Raw genomic sequence first — 17,555 nt, forward strand, 5'->3', positions numbered from 1 at the left:
ATGGCTCACAGACCCTGCTTCACCTCCTGGTCACTGGTCTGCTGGTTGGTAGTAGCTGTGGCAGAAGGTAAGGGTTTTGGTTTTATTCTCCTGTGGGCCCATTAATTAATAAGCCATCTGAAAAGATAAAACTGGCTCTGTGATTACACATTCCCATAAGCTGAAAATGTTTATATCTGCTTCCATCAGCCTGTGTGCTTAAAGAGAATGATATATTTTATCATCTGAAGACCTGGATCCTAATCTCAGCTCTAGCTCTGTGACTTTGATACTCGAAACCTCTCTGAGCATCAGACTCCTTCTATGTGAATTGACTGTCTTAATAACATGCATTGCTATGGGGGTTGAAAGGACCAGGTGAGCTTGTATGTGAAAAGCTCTTCACACTAAAAACTGCACAAGCACTCATTATTGTCATGAAGCTAACAATTGCAGTGCTGTCCTTTTCTCTCCATCTCCAGCTGTGCAGTAATTTGTACAAGGCTGGTGTTCAGTCTCTGTTAATTGCTTTAATTAATCATATCTAGTGATCTGTGTCTTGGTGCTCTTGAGGTGAATACAAGTTTTAGGATTATTTGAGATTAATTTCTCCACTGTTTCAATTCTCTCTCTACACACCAATTCTAAGGCTCAGGTCACCCACTACCAAATCTCCAGGTGACCTGAGCCTTAGAATTGGTGTGTACACACACCCTTAGGGAAGGAGAGAGAAGAAAGAAAAAGGGGAAAGGAAGGAGGAAGAGATCCAGGAGGCCCTAAATTTAGCATTTTTTCCCCACATACAGTTCATCATAGTTGCTGTTCAGGGAGGAGAAAATGGAGTCAAGCAGAGCGCTTCACCCCCTCCTGTGCCCTAGTCTGGGGATCTCTGCTGGGGCTCAGCCAAACCCTACTCATCCCTCAACAACATCCTTGCTCATGACAAATTAGGCATGGGTATAGCCCTCAGAGCTGGTTGTAGGACACCCAGAGATTCCCTTACCAATCTCTGCACAAACTCAGCCCATCAGAAGACATAGATTATAAATATCACTTGCTCCCAATCCCCAAGGCAAAGTCCCAGTTATTACTTACTAAAAGTCATATGTAAAAGAGGCATTAAAAAACAGATTTAGCTGAGACAGGAGGATCACAAGTTCAAAGCCAGCCTCAGCAAAAGCAAGGTGCAATTCAGTGAGAGCCTATCTCTAAATAAAATAGAAAATAGGGCTGGGGATGTGACTCAGTGGTCAAGGAACCTTGAGTTGAGTTCAATCCCTGGTACTACCTTCCTCAAAACAAAACAAACAACAACAACAAAAAAAAACAGAAGTAGCCACTTACCACCTTCTTTCCAGTTTATGGGTAATGTGTAATCATTGAGACAATTTTGTCACCTTCTCCACTTTTCAGGAGGCTTTGTAAATATGTAAACAACTTATAATGACATTAGAGCTTCTTTTTTGTCATTTATAAAAGATAGCAATTCCAGGCACAATGGCCCAGGCCTATAATCCAAAAGACTTGGGAGGCTGAGGCAGAGGACAGCAAGTATAAAGCCAGCCTCAGCAATTTAGTGTTTCCAAATAGAATTCAAAAAGGTCTGGGTATGTAGCTAAGTTGCTAGAGTGCTTAGAGAGCATGTGCAAAGCCCTGGGTTCAATCCCCAGTAACACAAAAATAAATAAATAATAAAAGATATCAATTGAAATGTGAGGTTTGGTTTCTGAATTGGGCAGACCTTCCCATCTAACTTCACTCTATCCCAGCACTGGCTCCTGTTTGTCATTCACTTATGCATATTCAGTGTCTACCAGACAGGGTCACGTGTGGCTCTTCAAACTTATCCTCTTCTCTCTCTCCTCCATGGCAGTGGCTGTGGCTGCTCCCTCTTCCTGATTTCACACCTGTTTATTGAAATTCTGCTTCAAGTCTCAACATTTAAATGCCACCCTAATTTCACCTTCACAAAATCTTTCTTGAGACACATAATTTTAAAATTGCAATCTCTGGGGCTGAGGCCATAGTTCAGTGGCAGAACACTTGCCTAGCATGTGTGAGGCACTGGATTCAATCCTCAGGATCACATAAAAAAATGCATAAAATAAAGGCATGCTATCCCATCTACAACTACAAAAAAAACTTTTTTAAAAAAATTGCAATCTCTTTCTCTCTTTCATACTCACACACACATATACCTTTGAATTCTTAAAGCAATCTGTACATCACCCACATACATTCAGCTTTCCACTCTGCAGAGCAGATCTAGATATCTGCAGCATCACTGCATTTCTTTGGTGCAGGGCTGCGTCCTTACCGTTTCTGTATGTGCACAGCATCTCTCGCGGTAACCTAAACACTGTTGAAATGACTTGACTTACAGCACAGAATTGAAAGAGGCCTGTGGAACACCCTTGGGGCTCCAAATTCTATATCTTTAAAATTACAGATTTGACCACAATAGCCAGTCATTTTGTGAATCCACAAAATGAATGGAGCTGCAGTTATCGTGAGAAAATTAAATAAATGCAGAACTTATATTTCTTTTGGGTTCAACTCTGAAAGCATATGAGAATTCTTCTAAGAATCCATGTGCACTGTAATGAAATACTGTATACTTAAATTCCAAGTACAAAGCTTACTTCTCTAAGAACCAGTATAGTTCACTACAAACCAGCTATTGTCTGACCAAACAACCACAGAGTAGAGGTAATTATAACAAAGATCTTCTCCTCATTACCCTTTTTGAAAAGTGCTGGTTGTTGGTATGCTATGAATGTCATGTCTAGACAATAATAAACCCATTTAAAAGTGATATCTAAATTCCAAGAAATATTTTGATTTTCAAATTATGCTCAAATTTAAATATATCAAATGTTCTGAGACTTGATTTAAACACTGAGTGCCACAAAAATATCAGAGGAAAATTCAGTGTCTGCTGGACAATTCATTGAACTCATCAAGTGTTTTATTGAACACACCTGTAAACCAGGAACTATTCTAGGTGCTAAGGACATTGGCAGTGACTGTGAGTCAACAATTATTTCTTGACTTGGAAGACCTTTATTTATTTATTTATTTATTGGTACTGGGAATTGAACCCAGAGCACTTATCACTGAACTTACCTCCAACCCTTTTTATTTTGAAACGGGGTGTCACTAAGTTGCTGAAGATCTTGCTAAGTTGCTGAGACTGAACTTGAACTTGCAATCCTCCTGCTTCCACCTCCAGAGTTACTGGAACTACAGATGTGTGCCACCATGCCCAGTGAAGGCCTGTTCTTATTAATCTGTATTCTTTTGTCCTGTCCTTAATGCAGAGATTATCTGTGAGATATAACCAGATGGGCCTAAGAAAATGGGGCTCATGCTAATAGAATCTTTTCATAATCTTCATGATTAATAATAATAGCTAACACTAAATGTATACCATGTGTCAGGCAATACTCTGAACACTTTATACATCTTAGATAAATTCACAAGTTATGAGATAGTACTATTATTTTCTCCATTTTACAAATAAGGGAAAAAACTCATAGAGGTTAAGGAATCTGTCTATAGTCACACTGTTACAGAACTCAGGGAGCCCAAGCTTTTCAACACTATGTTCTCTGCCTCCTGACATGTTTGTAATGTACATCAAATGTCTGACCTACTCTGTTCTCATTACGCTTGGAAAACTCTCATCTTTGTCATTCAGTACTTTGATGGCATGTCATCAAATGCTTATTAATCATCACGCTGTCCCTGAGAGACAGGAACATGGTAACCTTTCCAATTGTAGAAATAGATTTCTTTTGCTCAGTTCATTTCTCCTGCAGGCATGGAGCTAGAGTTGAAACTGCCATCTACAAGATGTTCCCGTAGATTTCATTGGAACAGGATTACCATTACCACTGAATGGTAATCACATGATTGATGTGTATTATGGGAGTGGATTCACTGGATGCTATGCAAGTAGGTTGCCAGGGACATTCAGCAGCTCCAAGTAGGGAAGTCTTCCCTGATGAGACCAAACTTGGAATTCTAACAAGAAATCCAGGAAAGCAGGGCAGAAAATAGTTCTTTAGGCACCTGGAATCAACTTTTTAGAAGCCCAGGACTATTGATGACTTTTTCCAAAGTAGCTTTGGTGGAGTGGAAGATTCAAAGTCAGATTCCAAAGGTTAAATAGTTATGTAGCATATAGATTTTTCTTTAAAGAGAAGAAATAGGAACCAAAGTTCATGGCAGAGCACCTCAGTTTTCTGTCTGCAATATGAAGCTAAATTATCTACTTAGAAAGGTACAGAGACGACTGGGATTATAGCTCAGGGATAGAGCACTTGCCTAGCATGTGTGAGGCACTGGGTTCAATTCTCAGCACCGCCTATAAATGAGTAAAATAAAGGTCCATCAACAACTAAAAAAAAAAAAATGTATAAATAAAAAAAATTTAAAGATAAAGGTACAGATAATTCTTCAAATATGAAAATTTTGAAGGAGATAGCAAAGATTATGAAGACAGTAGGAACAGTGCAGAACAAGGATAAAGAAAAGAATAATGAACAGAGCTAACTCAGCCAAAGGTAGAGTCATGAAAAATATCACTCAGATGTGTGGCCTTCCTTAACTTTGTAAGATGTAACGGGGTCCTAAATCAGTCCCTGTGGTCCCACATTTTAGAATACATGTGCTACCAAGCAGATAATGACCCTGTGTGTAATTTGCTAGAAGAATGCATTTTTATATGGTCTTGCCCACATTCTTGGGTGGGTGGTTGGGGCAAGCTTGTTCCTTGATTTTGAATCCTTGGGAATTCCCAGAAGAGAACACTAGATACTACTGGACATCCCACAGCCTATTCAGGTTTCAAGAAATGAGATGGACCCAAGGGGCAGGTGTGTTGATTGTTTTACAGCTGGAGTGGTTAATAAATAGCAGAGTTCAAGGCCTAGTTAAGCTTCATTTTATAGAAAAATGTCAAAATAGGGATTAATAATGAGGCTGGCATCTCCCCTGCTGACTAGATTCTGGGTAGAAAGCTTTCATGTCACAAAGATTCAAAACTTATCACAAAGAGTAATGTGGGGTTTAATCATCTTATGAAGTGCAAAGTGAGTTTGTTAGTCTAATTTCATCACAGGATTACAACTCAATATACTGACTGGGTATGGGGAAAGGGTTGGCATTTTATTCAAGGAATGGATACCCATTCAAGCTAGTTTTAAAAAGAGTAGAGCAAGAGTTCAGTAGTAGAGCATGAGCACATGCAAGACCCTGGTTCACTCCCCAGTACCAAAAAATAAATAAAACAGAGAGAATAGAGTTGGAGGTGGAGTGATCATTATAAGGATATCTTCAAGAACCTTAAGTATAGTCAGCTGAGCCTCAGAGGGACCAACCCTGGAAAGTCAAGAACCAAGGCTAGTCCCATCAGCAAGCACCGTTACCATATAGTGTCTCTCTCTCTCTCTCTCTCTCTCTCTCTCTCTCTCTCTCTCTCTCTCTCTCTCTCTCTCTCTCCTTCCCCAGTTCACTGCTTCTGTATCCATCCTGGCATCTATGAGAACATCATTCATCTGGCCAAAGCCTGACACTCCAGCCCCTGCCTTCCAGTAACAGCTTTCACTATGTCTTTTTTGCTATAATTAATTCTTAAGGGAGGATCCAATTCATCATTGACTAGCCAATAAATTAGTTTAGGGTCTATCCACAATCCAATCAGCCATAGTCAGAAGGTGTGAAAGATGAACCTTTCCAGAGGTTGTAGATAAGACAGTATTTGGAAGGAACTATGGGCACAGGAACTATGTAAGCATATCCACTACAGCCCAGAAACCAGGGAATCTAGTTCTTAAATGCTTCTGCACTCTCATTCCTGTGTTGGTTCATTTTTCCATCACCCATGCCTGGCATTCCTTCCCAGGCCTGTGTGGGTGAGCCTCTGCAGGAGTGAAGAAACAATTCACTACAGGAAAACTTCCTTTTCACTGCCAACTTTGATAGGTGATTTATTCAAGGGAAGACCTTGAAGTTGGAACTTAACCCAAATTTCTTCTTAAAAACGAATTGCATCCTGGTCCTCAGCACTCTTTCTTTTGCTGCTTATAGATGTCCCTCCCTTCCTAAGGAATGACTTTACTGACTGAGCAGGGAAAAAGAAATTTTAATGTTATTTTTATATTTTTAACATTAAAAAAATTTTTTCCTCATGAATTTTCTTTGTTATAATTTACACATAATAAATTCCACAAATCTGTAAGTTACAGCTTATTATATTTTATATATACATACATATATGTGTATGTGTGCAAACATACACCGTGTATAGAGATTTATATGTGTGTATGTGTATACTTACACATTTATATGTATGTGTGTATATGTGTGAGACGTAGATAGCTCCATTTAGAAAACCACCCAGATTGAGATACAGAACATTTTGAGAGTTTGCTGATTACTCTTTCCACTAAACAATTCCTACCCTAACCCTGAGCTCAATATTATTTGACTCTTTTACCAGTTTCACTTGCTGTATTCTTTTGCAATAGGTATCCTCTTTTGTGTCCAACTTCTTTTGCTTAACATAATGTTCATGAGATTCATCTATATTACTGTGCGCATTAGATTTTTCTTTTCCACAATGAGTACTTTTCATTGTATGAATATACACAGTTTATTTAACCTTTCTATTGATGAACACCTGGATTGTTTCCAAGTTTAGGCTATAATGAAAAAGTTTGCTATGAACATCCTTGAACTAGATTTTTTGGTCTGTTTGTTTTTGCAAACTTTTGCAAAGAAAAACTTGGGTCAATTCCATAGAGTGGAAATGCTGGATTATAAGGTGTACCCACATTTCATTTTATTGACCTTGTTTCCAACATGCTCCAAGACATCTCTATTTCTTGTTCTATCTTCCTCCTCTGCACCCACATTCAAGGATCTATCTTGCTTCTGTTTCTGTTACCAGGCCTGTTTTCTGACTCCTATTTTCCTCCTTCCGGACAAGAAGAGGCTGTCACCCCACCAGGAGGCTCACAACATATAAACCCTACAGACTGCCAGATCTTCACACTCACCCCTCCACCCACCACGAGGAATCCGACAACAAGGGTCAAGCCCATTACTAGGACACCCAAATATCCCTTCAGTCATATTACACAAAGAAGGCCTAGAATCTATCCTGGGTTTCAAAACAGACATTTTCTCCCTCCAAGGTGCAACCACCGTTTCCACTTCCAACCATTTCTCTGGCCACATGGTTGTCTTAATTCTCGTAGATATTTCCTTGGAAGAAATCTCCAGAGTGAAAGTTCATCTGAAGAAAGCAGAGAGAAAAGAGAAGCCAAAATATACTGAAGCAAAAAGAGCCAATGTCTCCAAAAACATGAAAATATTTTTGCTATCTCTTTCCAAACTAAAATTATTGGATTAGAAGATGAAGTAACCTAAATAATATTGACTAGAAATTGTCATCAATGAAGATATTGGATTTGGGTTGTTTTTGTTTGCAAAATAGGACAGTAACTACATCATTATTAACCTACAGGAAATTAATGAAAACAAAATCTTCAAATGGGCTGTTCCAATAATTCCTATTCATACCAAGATTCCAAATGAATTAGCCTCCTCTTCTAAATTAGAGTGAAGAGTATTTAAAAAGGAATAATTATGAACCAAATGAAGACATTAAGATCCTCTTTTTTATGTTCATTAGGTGAAGTTTGCATGGTACAACAAAGTGAACTTTAAAAGAAATTATTTAAGATTAAAGCAAAAAAAAAGGTCTGGGGAATCGGACTATAGATAAACTTTATAATCATAAACTGAATTATCTAGCTCAAATAATTATTTTAACTGAAGTTTCCAAATTTACCTTAATGTTAACTTTTAAGCAAATGATGTGATTCAGTTTATAAGTATCTTACTGTTTCTTTTGTTGTCATAATATAAATACTAGTTGAAAAATTTCTCCTCAAACTTTCAACACAGACCTATGTTCAATGCCTTGATTAAAGGAACCCTGCAGACAAAGTTCACTCAGTGATGGAAATTTGTGTTCTCAGGTGCAATTTGAGAAATGAATCAGATTGCATTCATTGGTGGCTGTTTTTTTTTTTTTTAAAAAAACAAACTGAAAAATATCACCTCTTGGTTTGTGCCACTCATCTTGCCTATAGGAACTTGTGCTTTGCATATATGGCCAATGACTTACTTGTTCCTCTCAAGAACTGCTGCTACTACTGCTACAAAGTAAAAAAGAAATAACACAAGACAATAGAATTCTGGGAATGGATGCCTGGGAAAAGGAGAGAGAGATTTAAAAAAAAAATCATACTGTGCTTCCTTGCTATATTGAATGATAAAAGAAGAAAAATATTTCTTTTGCTCACTTCATGGCAAATATTATTTATAAGAACAGATATTTACTTGAAATTTACAGGTTTAAATAAAAACACATTTAAACACTCTAATCAAGAAACTGTATTTTTAAATAAACCTCACCTGCCCTCTTTTTTGGTTAGTGGGGACATACCAGAAAAGGGCTATCTTTGGGCAAACTCAAAGACAGATGAAGTTTGTGTTTGAATCCCTTTTCCCTTTCTGACCCTTCTTCTTTATTTTGCCACGTTCACAGTGAACAGTGTACTTGGTGTACTCACAAATTCCCAACTGCCCAAAACCAACCTAGCTTTGATTGCAATTAAAAACTTAAGCAGTTCTTAAATCTAGCCTCTTGGGAGGCCTTGCTAGGTGATATATAAGCCTCAGGTAAAATGAGACACACTAATAATGGATTAACAAGTTTAATGCATCAATCACTGAGTCTGTTGTAGAAAGCAGGTTATTGTTATAGTGTTTTGTAGTAAAGTCCTTTCTCAAAATAACTTTAAATAAAAATTCCATCATCTATCATCTTGAAACATGCATAGAGTTGTCTGTATAAGAAGCAGACTACACTTGCAATTAAAAGTATATGCTTAGCCTGGGATGTAGTTCAGTGGTTGAGCACATGCCTAGCACGTGCAAAACTTTGAATTCAATTTCCAGAACACACACACACACACACACACACACACACAGAGTATTTGCATTTGTGACTGAAGAAAAAATGTTTGTTTTGTATTGTGTCTTTAGATAAGAAATTTTTCTTTTAAAATACAGTGATCCCTGGCAGGTTTTTGAGTCAGGGGTGTTTTCAGTCATGCCTCAAAATGAATTCGTTTCTCAAATGAGCTCATTCTAACATAAAGCTGTTTATGAAACAATGGCGGTTGGGCAGAAGGGTGTGGTAGACCATGTAAATCTAAAGTCATAATTATACTCCAACACATAATCTAAATACAATCATTAGACAAACTTAAATTGATGGACATTTTCAAAACTGGCATTTTAAAAAAATGTAGATGTCATGAAAGACAAAGGTTAAAGGAGATTAAAGTAACTTGACAACTAAAACAATCCATGAATCTTGATTATCAAACTTAGAGGTGGGATGGGGAGGGAGAGATTGCCATAAAGGGTATTACTTGAAAAACTGGCAATTTTTTAATATGATTAGATATCAAAAAATAGTATTATAGCAATGTTAAATTTCTGAATTTGATAATTCTGTTGGAGAACATCTGTTCTTTGGAAATAGATGTTGAAGTATTTGAGGTAAATGAGTACATTCTGCAATTAAACCTCAAATTATTCAGAAACAATATATATGATGTTAAATGATAAGCAGGTGTGTGTGTATGTAGGTAGATAGGTAAGTAGAGAGAGACACCAATAGTTGAGGCAAAATGTTTTTACAGTTGATGTACCTGAGTAAAGGGTATATGAGAGTTTTTGTACTACTCTTCTGTAGTTTGACATTATTTCAAAATGACAGTATAAAAGGCATTATTAAAAACACCATCATCCAGGCACAGTGCCCTATAATCCCAGTGGCTTAAGAGACTGAGGCAGAAGGATCACAAGTTCAAAGCCATCCTCAATAACATAGCAAGGCACTAAGCAACTCAGTGAAACCCTCTCAAAAGAAAAATAAATAAAATAAAATAAAATAAATGGGCTGAGGATTTGGCTCAGTGGTTAAGCCCCACTGGGTTCAATCACTGGTACCCCAAAAAAACCAAAAACAAACAACAACAACAAAACCTACCATCAAAATATCACTTTAAATTTATCTATATCACTTTAAATTTATCTATGCCCTGAATTAAGTTAAAAAATAAAATCCTATTCCCACATGCCCCATTATCAACCTTTCCTTTTAACAACTCACATTGGTTTTAAGAGCTATGAAGTATCTAGACTGGCTAAACTGGGATTCAAATATCATTGATTGTTGAGAGCCACAGCCGAAGGGGCCCCAGCAAGCTTCCAGCTGCCAGCTGATGATTGGCTCACAACAGCCCCAGCAAACTTCCAGCTGCCAGCTGATTGGCTCCTCTTCGGTGATGCTCATTGGGCTATTTCCCCGCCCTTTCAGACCACGGAGCTGCTCATTGGGGGACTTTTTTGGCTCCGCCCACATGACCCAGCCAATCAGCCTCAAGAGCAGGAGGAGTGGGGGAGTTGAGAGGCTTGTGGGAAGCGGGTGGTGGCAGTTGGGCTCTGAGGGAATTCCTGAAGAGCTGGTGTGATGCAGGGGAGTGTATTCTAAAAATAAAGTTAGTTTCTGCTTGATAAGTGGCTGGTGAATTGTGCCCAGCCAGACTGCGGCAATTGATATTTGGTGGAAGGTAGCTTTTAAATAGAGGACAATTTTTTTATATATTTTTTATTTTTTAGTTTTCGGCAGACACAACATCTTTGTTTGTATGTGGTGCTGAGGATTGAACCCAGACCACACGCATGCCAGGTGAGCGCACTACCGCTTGAGCCACATCCCCAGCCCCTAGAGGACAAGTTTGACTGGAGTTACTGTCTCAGAGAAATAGATGGCATGAGGTATCATATACTTCCCACCAGCAACAACAACAACTAGCCCCTTCTGTTTTCATAAACCCCCTCCTTTTAATCCTTATTTCTTTCTAGCTTACAAATATGAGAGAAAACATTGGACTCTTAACTTTCTGAGTTGGGCTTTTTTGACTTAGCATGATGTTCTCCAGTTGCATAATTTCATTCTTTGTGACTAAACAGAATACCGTTTTGTATATATACCATGTCCATTCATTTATTGATGGACACCTAGGCCAGTTCCATAGTTTGGCTATTGTGAATTGTTCTTCTATAAACAGGGGTAAATCACTGTAGTATGATGCTTGAATTCTTTAGTATAAATACCAAGGAGTGGTATGGCTGGGTTATTTGGTAGTTCTGATTTCCCTAGTGGTTATACTAATTTACAGTTCTATCAGCAGTATAAACATTTTTCCTCCACATTCACTCTAGCATTTATTATTTATATTCTTGATGACTGGCATAAGATGAAATCTCAGTGTAGTTTTGATTTGCATTTCCCTAGTTATTAATGATGTTGAACATTTTTTCATATATTTGTTGGTCATTTGTATTTCCTCTATTGAAAAGTGTCTATGTAATTCATTTGCCAATTTATTATTTGGGGTATTTGATTTTTTTGTGTAAAGTTTTTTTGAGTATACATAAAGTTGTATTCTAGATATTTATTAATCTTAGTCTGAAGAGTAGTTAGCAAAGATTTTCTCCCATTCTTTAAGTTCTCTGTTTATATCGCTAATTGTTTCCTTTGCTCTGCAGAAGTTTTAAATTTGATTTCATCACATTTATTAATTCTTGGTATTATTTTCTGAGCTTATTGAGACCGTTTTGCCTGTGCCTAGGTTCTGGACTATTGATCCTGCATTTTCTTTTCTGAGTTTCACTGTAGTATGATGCTTGAATTCTTTAGTATAAATACCAAGGAGTGGTATGGCTGGGTTATATGGTGGTTCTGATTTCTCTAGTGGTTATACTAATTTACAGTTAGTAAATTAATTTCTGTCTTTGACTCATTTTCAGTTGATTTTTGTGCAGGATAAAAGATAGTATCTAATTTCATTCATATGGATAACCAGTTGGCTCAGCACCATTTGTTAAAAAGGCTGTCTGTTCTCCAATGTATGTTTTGGGCAACTTTGTCCAGTATCAGATGGAATTCAAGTGTATGGGTTTGTCTCTGTCTCTTCTTTTCTGTAAGGCTGGTCTATGTGTCTGGTTTTATGCCAGTACCATGCAGTTGTTGTTATGATAGCTGTTACGATTTAGATATGAGGTGTCCCCCAAAAGCCCAAGTAAGAGACAATAAAAAAAAATTTAGAGGTGAAATGATCAGATTATGAGAACCTTAATCTAATCAATTTGTTAATCCCCCTAATAGTTATTAACTGGGTAGTAACTGTAGGCAGGTAGGATGTGGCCCTGTTGAACCGCTCCTTGTTGAACCGCTCGTTCCCCCATCCCACCCACTCCCTCTTCACCGGCTTCCTAGTGCCATGTTCCCAGCTATTTTACCCCACCTTAGCTTTCCAGCATGATGTTCTGCCTCAATAGAGCCCAGAGAAATGAGGCTAGCTATCTATGGACTGAGACTTCTGAGCCCCCAAATAAATTTTTCCTCCTCGAATTGTTCTTGTCAAGTCTTGGTCACAGCAGCAAAAAAGCTGACTAAAACAATAGCTCTGTAGAATAATTTGAAGTCAGATATTTTGATGCCTTCAGGGTTTTTGACTTAGAATTGCTCTGGTGATTCTGGGTCTTTTATTCATCCAAATGAATTTTAGGGCTTTTTTTTTTCCCTAGTTCTATGAAGAATGTCACTGATGCCTTGATGATGACTGCTTTGACTCTGTATACTGCTTTTGGTACTATGGTCATTTTAATATTAATTCTTCCTATCCATGAATATAGAAGGTCTTTCTATTCTCCGAGGTCTTCTTTAATTTATTTTTTCAATTTTCTATAGTTTTCCTTGTAGAGGTTTTCATCTCCTTGGCTGGATTTATTCCTAGGTATTATGATTTGTTGAGGCTATTGTGAATGGATTTGTTTTTCCTCTTTTTTTTTTTTTTTTTTTTTAGCAGATTCATTGTTGGTGTATAGGAAAGCTTTTGTTTTTTTATATGTTGATTTTGTAACCTACTATCTTGCCGAATTGTTTATTAGCTCTAGAAGTCTTTGGGTGACATTTTTTAGATCTTCTAGGTATAGAATCATATCATCAAATAGTGATAATTTGACTTCTTCCTTTCTTATTTTTATCCTTTTAATTTCCTTCTCTTGCATAGTTGTTCTGGCACTAGAATTTCTACCACTATATTAAAAAGGAGTGGTGACAGTGGACATCCTTGTCCTGTTCCAGATTTTAAAGAAAATGCTTTCAGTTTTTCTCCATTTACTGTGAGGTTGGCTTTGGGTTTTTCATATGTAACCTTTATGATGTTAGGTAGGCTCCTTCTATCTCTAGTTTCCTCAATGTTTTTATAATGAATGAGTGCTGAATTTTGTCAAAAGTCTTCTCTGCATCTATTGAAATGATTAACTGACTTTTGTCCTTAAGTCTATATGTATGATAAGTTACATTTATTGATTTGCATATTAAACCAGCCTTGCATCTTTAGGATAAAACCAACTTGTTTAGGTAGACAATCTCAATATGTTGTTGAACATAGTTTGCTAATATTTTGTTAAATACTTTTGCAACTAAATTCATTAGGGATGTTCATCTGTAGTTTTCTTTCCTTCATGTGTCTATATCTGATTTTGGTGTGAATGTGATACTGGCTTCATAGAGTGAATTTGGAAGTGTTCCGTCCCTTTTTATTTCATGGAATAATTTGAAAAGTACTGGCATTATTTTAAAAAAAATTGTAGAATTCAGCTACAAATCCATCTAATCCTGGTTTTTTTATTACTTATATCTCATTACTTTTTAATAATGTTTTATACTGTCATTTTGAAAGTTATTGGTCTATTTAGATTTTCCACATCCTCTTGATTCAGTTTTAACAGATTTTCTTTGTCTAAAAGTGTACCCATTTCTTCTAGATTTTCCAATTTATTGGAATATAAGTTTTTAAAATAGTCTCTAATGATCTGCTGGATTGCTGTGAATGTCTGTGGTGATTTTTTCTTTTTCAACTTTAATTTTATTAATTTTGGTTTTCTTTTTCTTTTGGTTTAGGGATTATCAATCTTGTTTATCTTTTCAAAGAAACAATTCTTTGTTTCATTAATCCTTTGTGTGTGTGTGTGTGTGTGTGTGTGTGTTTTTTGGTTTTGTTTTGTTTTCAAGGGCATCAAGATGCATCATTAGATTTTTTATTTAGGAGCATTCTGATTTTCTTATGTAGGTACTCATAGCTACAAATTTCCTTAGAACTGCCTTCATAGTGTCCCAGAGGTTCTGGTATATTGTATCACTATTCTCATTTGAGTCTAAGAATTTTTAAATTTCTCCCTTGATTTCTTCTATCACTCATGCATAATTTAAAACTGTATTGTTCAATTTCCATGTGTTTATATAGTTTCTGAAGAGTTTTGCATGTTAATTTCTGATTTCATCTATTATGATCTGATAAGATGCAAGGTATTATGTAGATTTTTTTTTTTTTTTTTGTATTTGCTAACAGTTACTTTGTGGCCTAAAATATACTGTATTTTAGACAAGTTTCTATGAGCCACTGAGGAAAAAAAAAAGTGTATTTAGCTGTTGTTGGATTGAATATTCTCTAGAACTCTGTTAAGTCCATTTGATTTATATTTTTCAGGTCCAAAAAGTATTTACCATAGTTTATGACCTATCTAAAGAGGTGTGTTGAAATCACCTAATATTATTGTACTGGGGTCTATCTGAGGCTTCAATTCGAGTAGTGTCTCCTTTATATAATTAGCTGCATCCACTTTGGGGGCATACATATTTATTATTGTAATATCTTCTTGTCAAATTGTTCCCTTTACTAGTATGGAAAGACTTTGTCTCTTTTTAATTTTGAAGTCTGCTTTGTCAGATATAAGAGTAGATACTCCTCCTTATTTGGAGGCTCTATTCATATGATATATCAATTTCTATACTTTCATTTTCAGTCTATGACTCTCTTTGCCTATAAGGTGCATCTCTTGCAAACAACATGTAGTTGGGTTTTGTTTTTTTAATTCGTTCTGCTAGATTGTGTCTTTCAATTGGACAATGGAGACTATTTACATTCAATGTTATCATAGAAAGATGTTTATTAATGCTTGCTATTTTGATTTATTTATCATGTTTAATTTGGTCCTGTTTCTCATTTGCTTAGCTACTCTTCAAATGAAATTTGTTCATTTGTGAGCTCTAGAGTTTGTTTTTCATTTCTTCTGTGTGAAGTATTTTAAGTTATGAAGTACTGGTTTAGTAGTCATGAATTCTTTCAGTTTGTTTCTTATCTTGGAAAGTTTTTATTTCTTCTTTGAATTTGAAAGATAGCTTTGCTGGATGTAGCAGTCTTGATTGACAGTTATTTTCTTTCAGGATTTGGAATACATCATTCCAAGCTGTCCTGGCTTTTAGAATTTGGCTAAGAAATCAGAAGTGATTCTAAATGACTTGCCTCTAAATGTGGCTTGACATTTTTCTCTTTAGGCTTTTAAAATTCTATCTTTTTTTTTGTTGTTGTTGTTGGTCTTGTCTATTTGGGGATCTGAATGCATCCTGTATCTGGATTTGAAGAGCCATGTCGTTATGAAGATTTGATAATTTTTATTATTATTTCCCCGAAGAGGTTGTCCTTTCCATTAACTTGAATCTCACAACCCTCCTCAATTCCAGAGATTCTTAAATTTTATCTTTTAATGTTGGCCAGAGTTCTTGTATATTCTGATAGTGGATACTTATTTTCTTTTCTTTAATGTTATCTGAATGTTTAAGGTTGACCACTTTGTCTTCCAGCTCTGACATTCTGTCTTCAGCGTGGTCTACTCCATTAGACTTTCAACTGAACATTTTATTTGATTTATTCTGTCTTTCATTTCCAATATTTCTATTTGGTTCTCTTTCAACATTTTTTTTAGTTGTAGTTGGACACAATACCTTTATTTTATTTATTAATTTTTATGTGATGCTGAAGATCAAACCCAGGGCTTCACAAATTCTAGGCAAGTGCTTTACCACTGAGCCATAACCTCAGCCCCAACTATTTCAATATTTCTATCTCCATATTAAATTTCTCATTCATACTTTATACTGACTTCCTTAATTGATCTAATTGTTTTTCTGTGCTGGATTCTTTTGAGTTATTTATCTGATATTTCATCTACCTCAATATCTTTGGGGTCAGTTGCTGGCAAATTATAAACCCTAGAAGGTGTTGTGTCACCTTGTTTTTTCATATTTCTTGTATTCCTGTATTGGGTTTTATGCATCTATTAGGATGAATTGCTCTTCTACTCTTATGTGTAGGTGTTTGATAGGGCACTTTTTCACTTGCCAAAGTGTCCCAGAATGATCTAGATTGAGATAGGTGTGGTATCCACAGCCTTTATATTAATTTTGTTTTTGCTGTAGCAATGGATATCCATAGGTGGGATCTGAGGGCCAACCCCTAGCTATTGCTACTTGGGACCTGATGTGAGTTTGGGCTTTGTCTCTTCTACTCTTTGTATTGAAGTATAGCTGAAGATTGAGTGTCATCAATTTGTGTGTACAGCATGGTACATTGTCTTTTGGTTAAGTTTAGTTCAATACAGAGACTACCCTGTGAACTTGTAGGTACCCCACATCTTACAATAGGGGGAAAACAATAGCAATAACCAATGCAAAATATACACACACACACACACACACACACACACACACACACACATACAGCATTAAAATAAATACTTATTTCCTACTATGGCTTTTATAATGTTAATCACCACACACACACACCAAAAAAAAAAAAAAAAAAAAAAAACAGAAATGGTGGGAGCAGCAATTGCCAACAACAAAAACAATTAGTAAGCATAAATTAGATCTAGCATTAAAGGAAATAACAACTATCAACTATGTCATTCACAGCAGTGATAACTGCAATAGCTTTGATGGGGCAAGGGATATATAAACCCATTAGTTCTAAAAGATGGTAAAAATACAGTTAAGAGAAAATAAATTATGACAAGAATGTATAAAAGAGTTTACAGTTTCAAAAAGTGAACAGAGAATGTAAAAAAGTGTAGTGGGTGGTGGTTATAAGGAAGAAGAAGGAAAAATAGGAGAAACAAAGGAAAAAGAGAAAGAAAGAACAACAAAAATTGTCTGTTAGCAAGAGAAGAGAAAGAACCCAGAAACAATGAAAACAATATAAAACTAAAATATGCAACCAAAAAAAAACTCTAACCCTCAAAAGACAAGGCAAAAAAAAAAAAAAACACAATTTTAAATGCTAAAAATAAGAAAAAAGAAACAAATATGCATATTTGAGCCTCTGGATCAGCAAAGTTCAGGCTTCCTTTTTGATCTTGGATTTTTCCATACCAAATCTGTCCATTGTGTTTTTCTCTGTTTTCCCTCCATGTACTCTTCTTTGCTTAACATACCCAGATTTTCTGAGTCTCTAAGACACTCTGACTATTCAATATTGAATTTTAGTGAAATCCCTCTTTTCATCCCCCTCGCTAAG

At 36.2% G+C, this 17,555-nt stretch overlaps 1 protein-coding gene across 1 annotated transcript; it reads left to right on the forward strand.

The window, feature by feature from the left end:
- Positions 1-7,399, forward strand: Odaph (odontogenesis associated phosphoprotein). Its single transcript, XM_076864044.2, has 2 exons — positions 1-67; positions 7,011-7,399. The coding sequence occupies exons 1-2, from the start codon at positions 1-3 to the stop codon at positions 7,397-7,399; spliced, it is 456 nt and encodes a 151-aa protein (XP_076720159.2).
- The last annotated feature ends 10,156 nt before the right edge of the window (positions 7,400-17,555 follow it).

The sequence above is a fragment of the Callospermophilus lateralis genome, chromosome 8 (assembly GCF_048772815.1).
Source record: "Callospermophilus lateralis isolate mCalLat2 chromosome 8, mCalLat2.hap1, whole genome shotgun sequence".
Taxonomy (NCBI): Eukaryota; Metazoa; Chordata; class Mammalia; order Rodentia; family Sciuridae; genus Callospermophilus; species Callospermophilus lateralis.

What these genes read in the sequence shown, in the direction of transcription:
- Odaph (XM_076864044.2), top strand. Translation starts at nt 1, where the DNA reads ATGGCTCACAGACCCTGCTTCACCTCCTGGTCACTGGTCTGCTGGTTG. An exon ending in GGTAGTAGCTGTGGCAGAAG is followed by an intron (nt 68 to 7,010) that starts GTAAGGGTTTTG and finishes CTCACAACATAT; the next exon opens with AAACCCTACAGACTGCCAGA.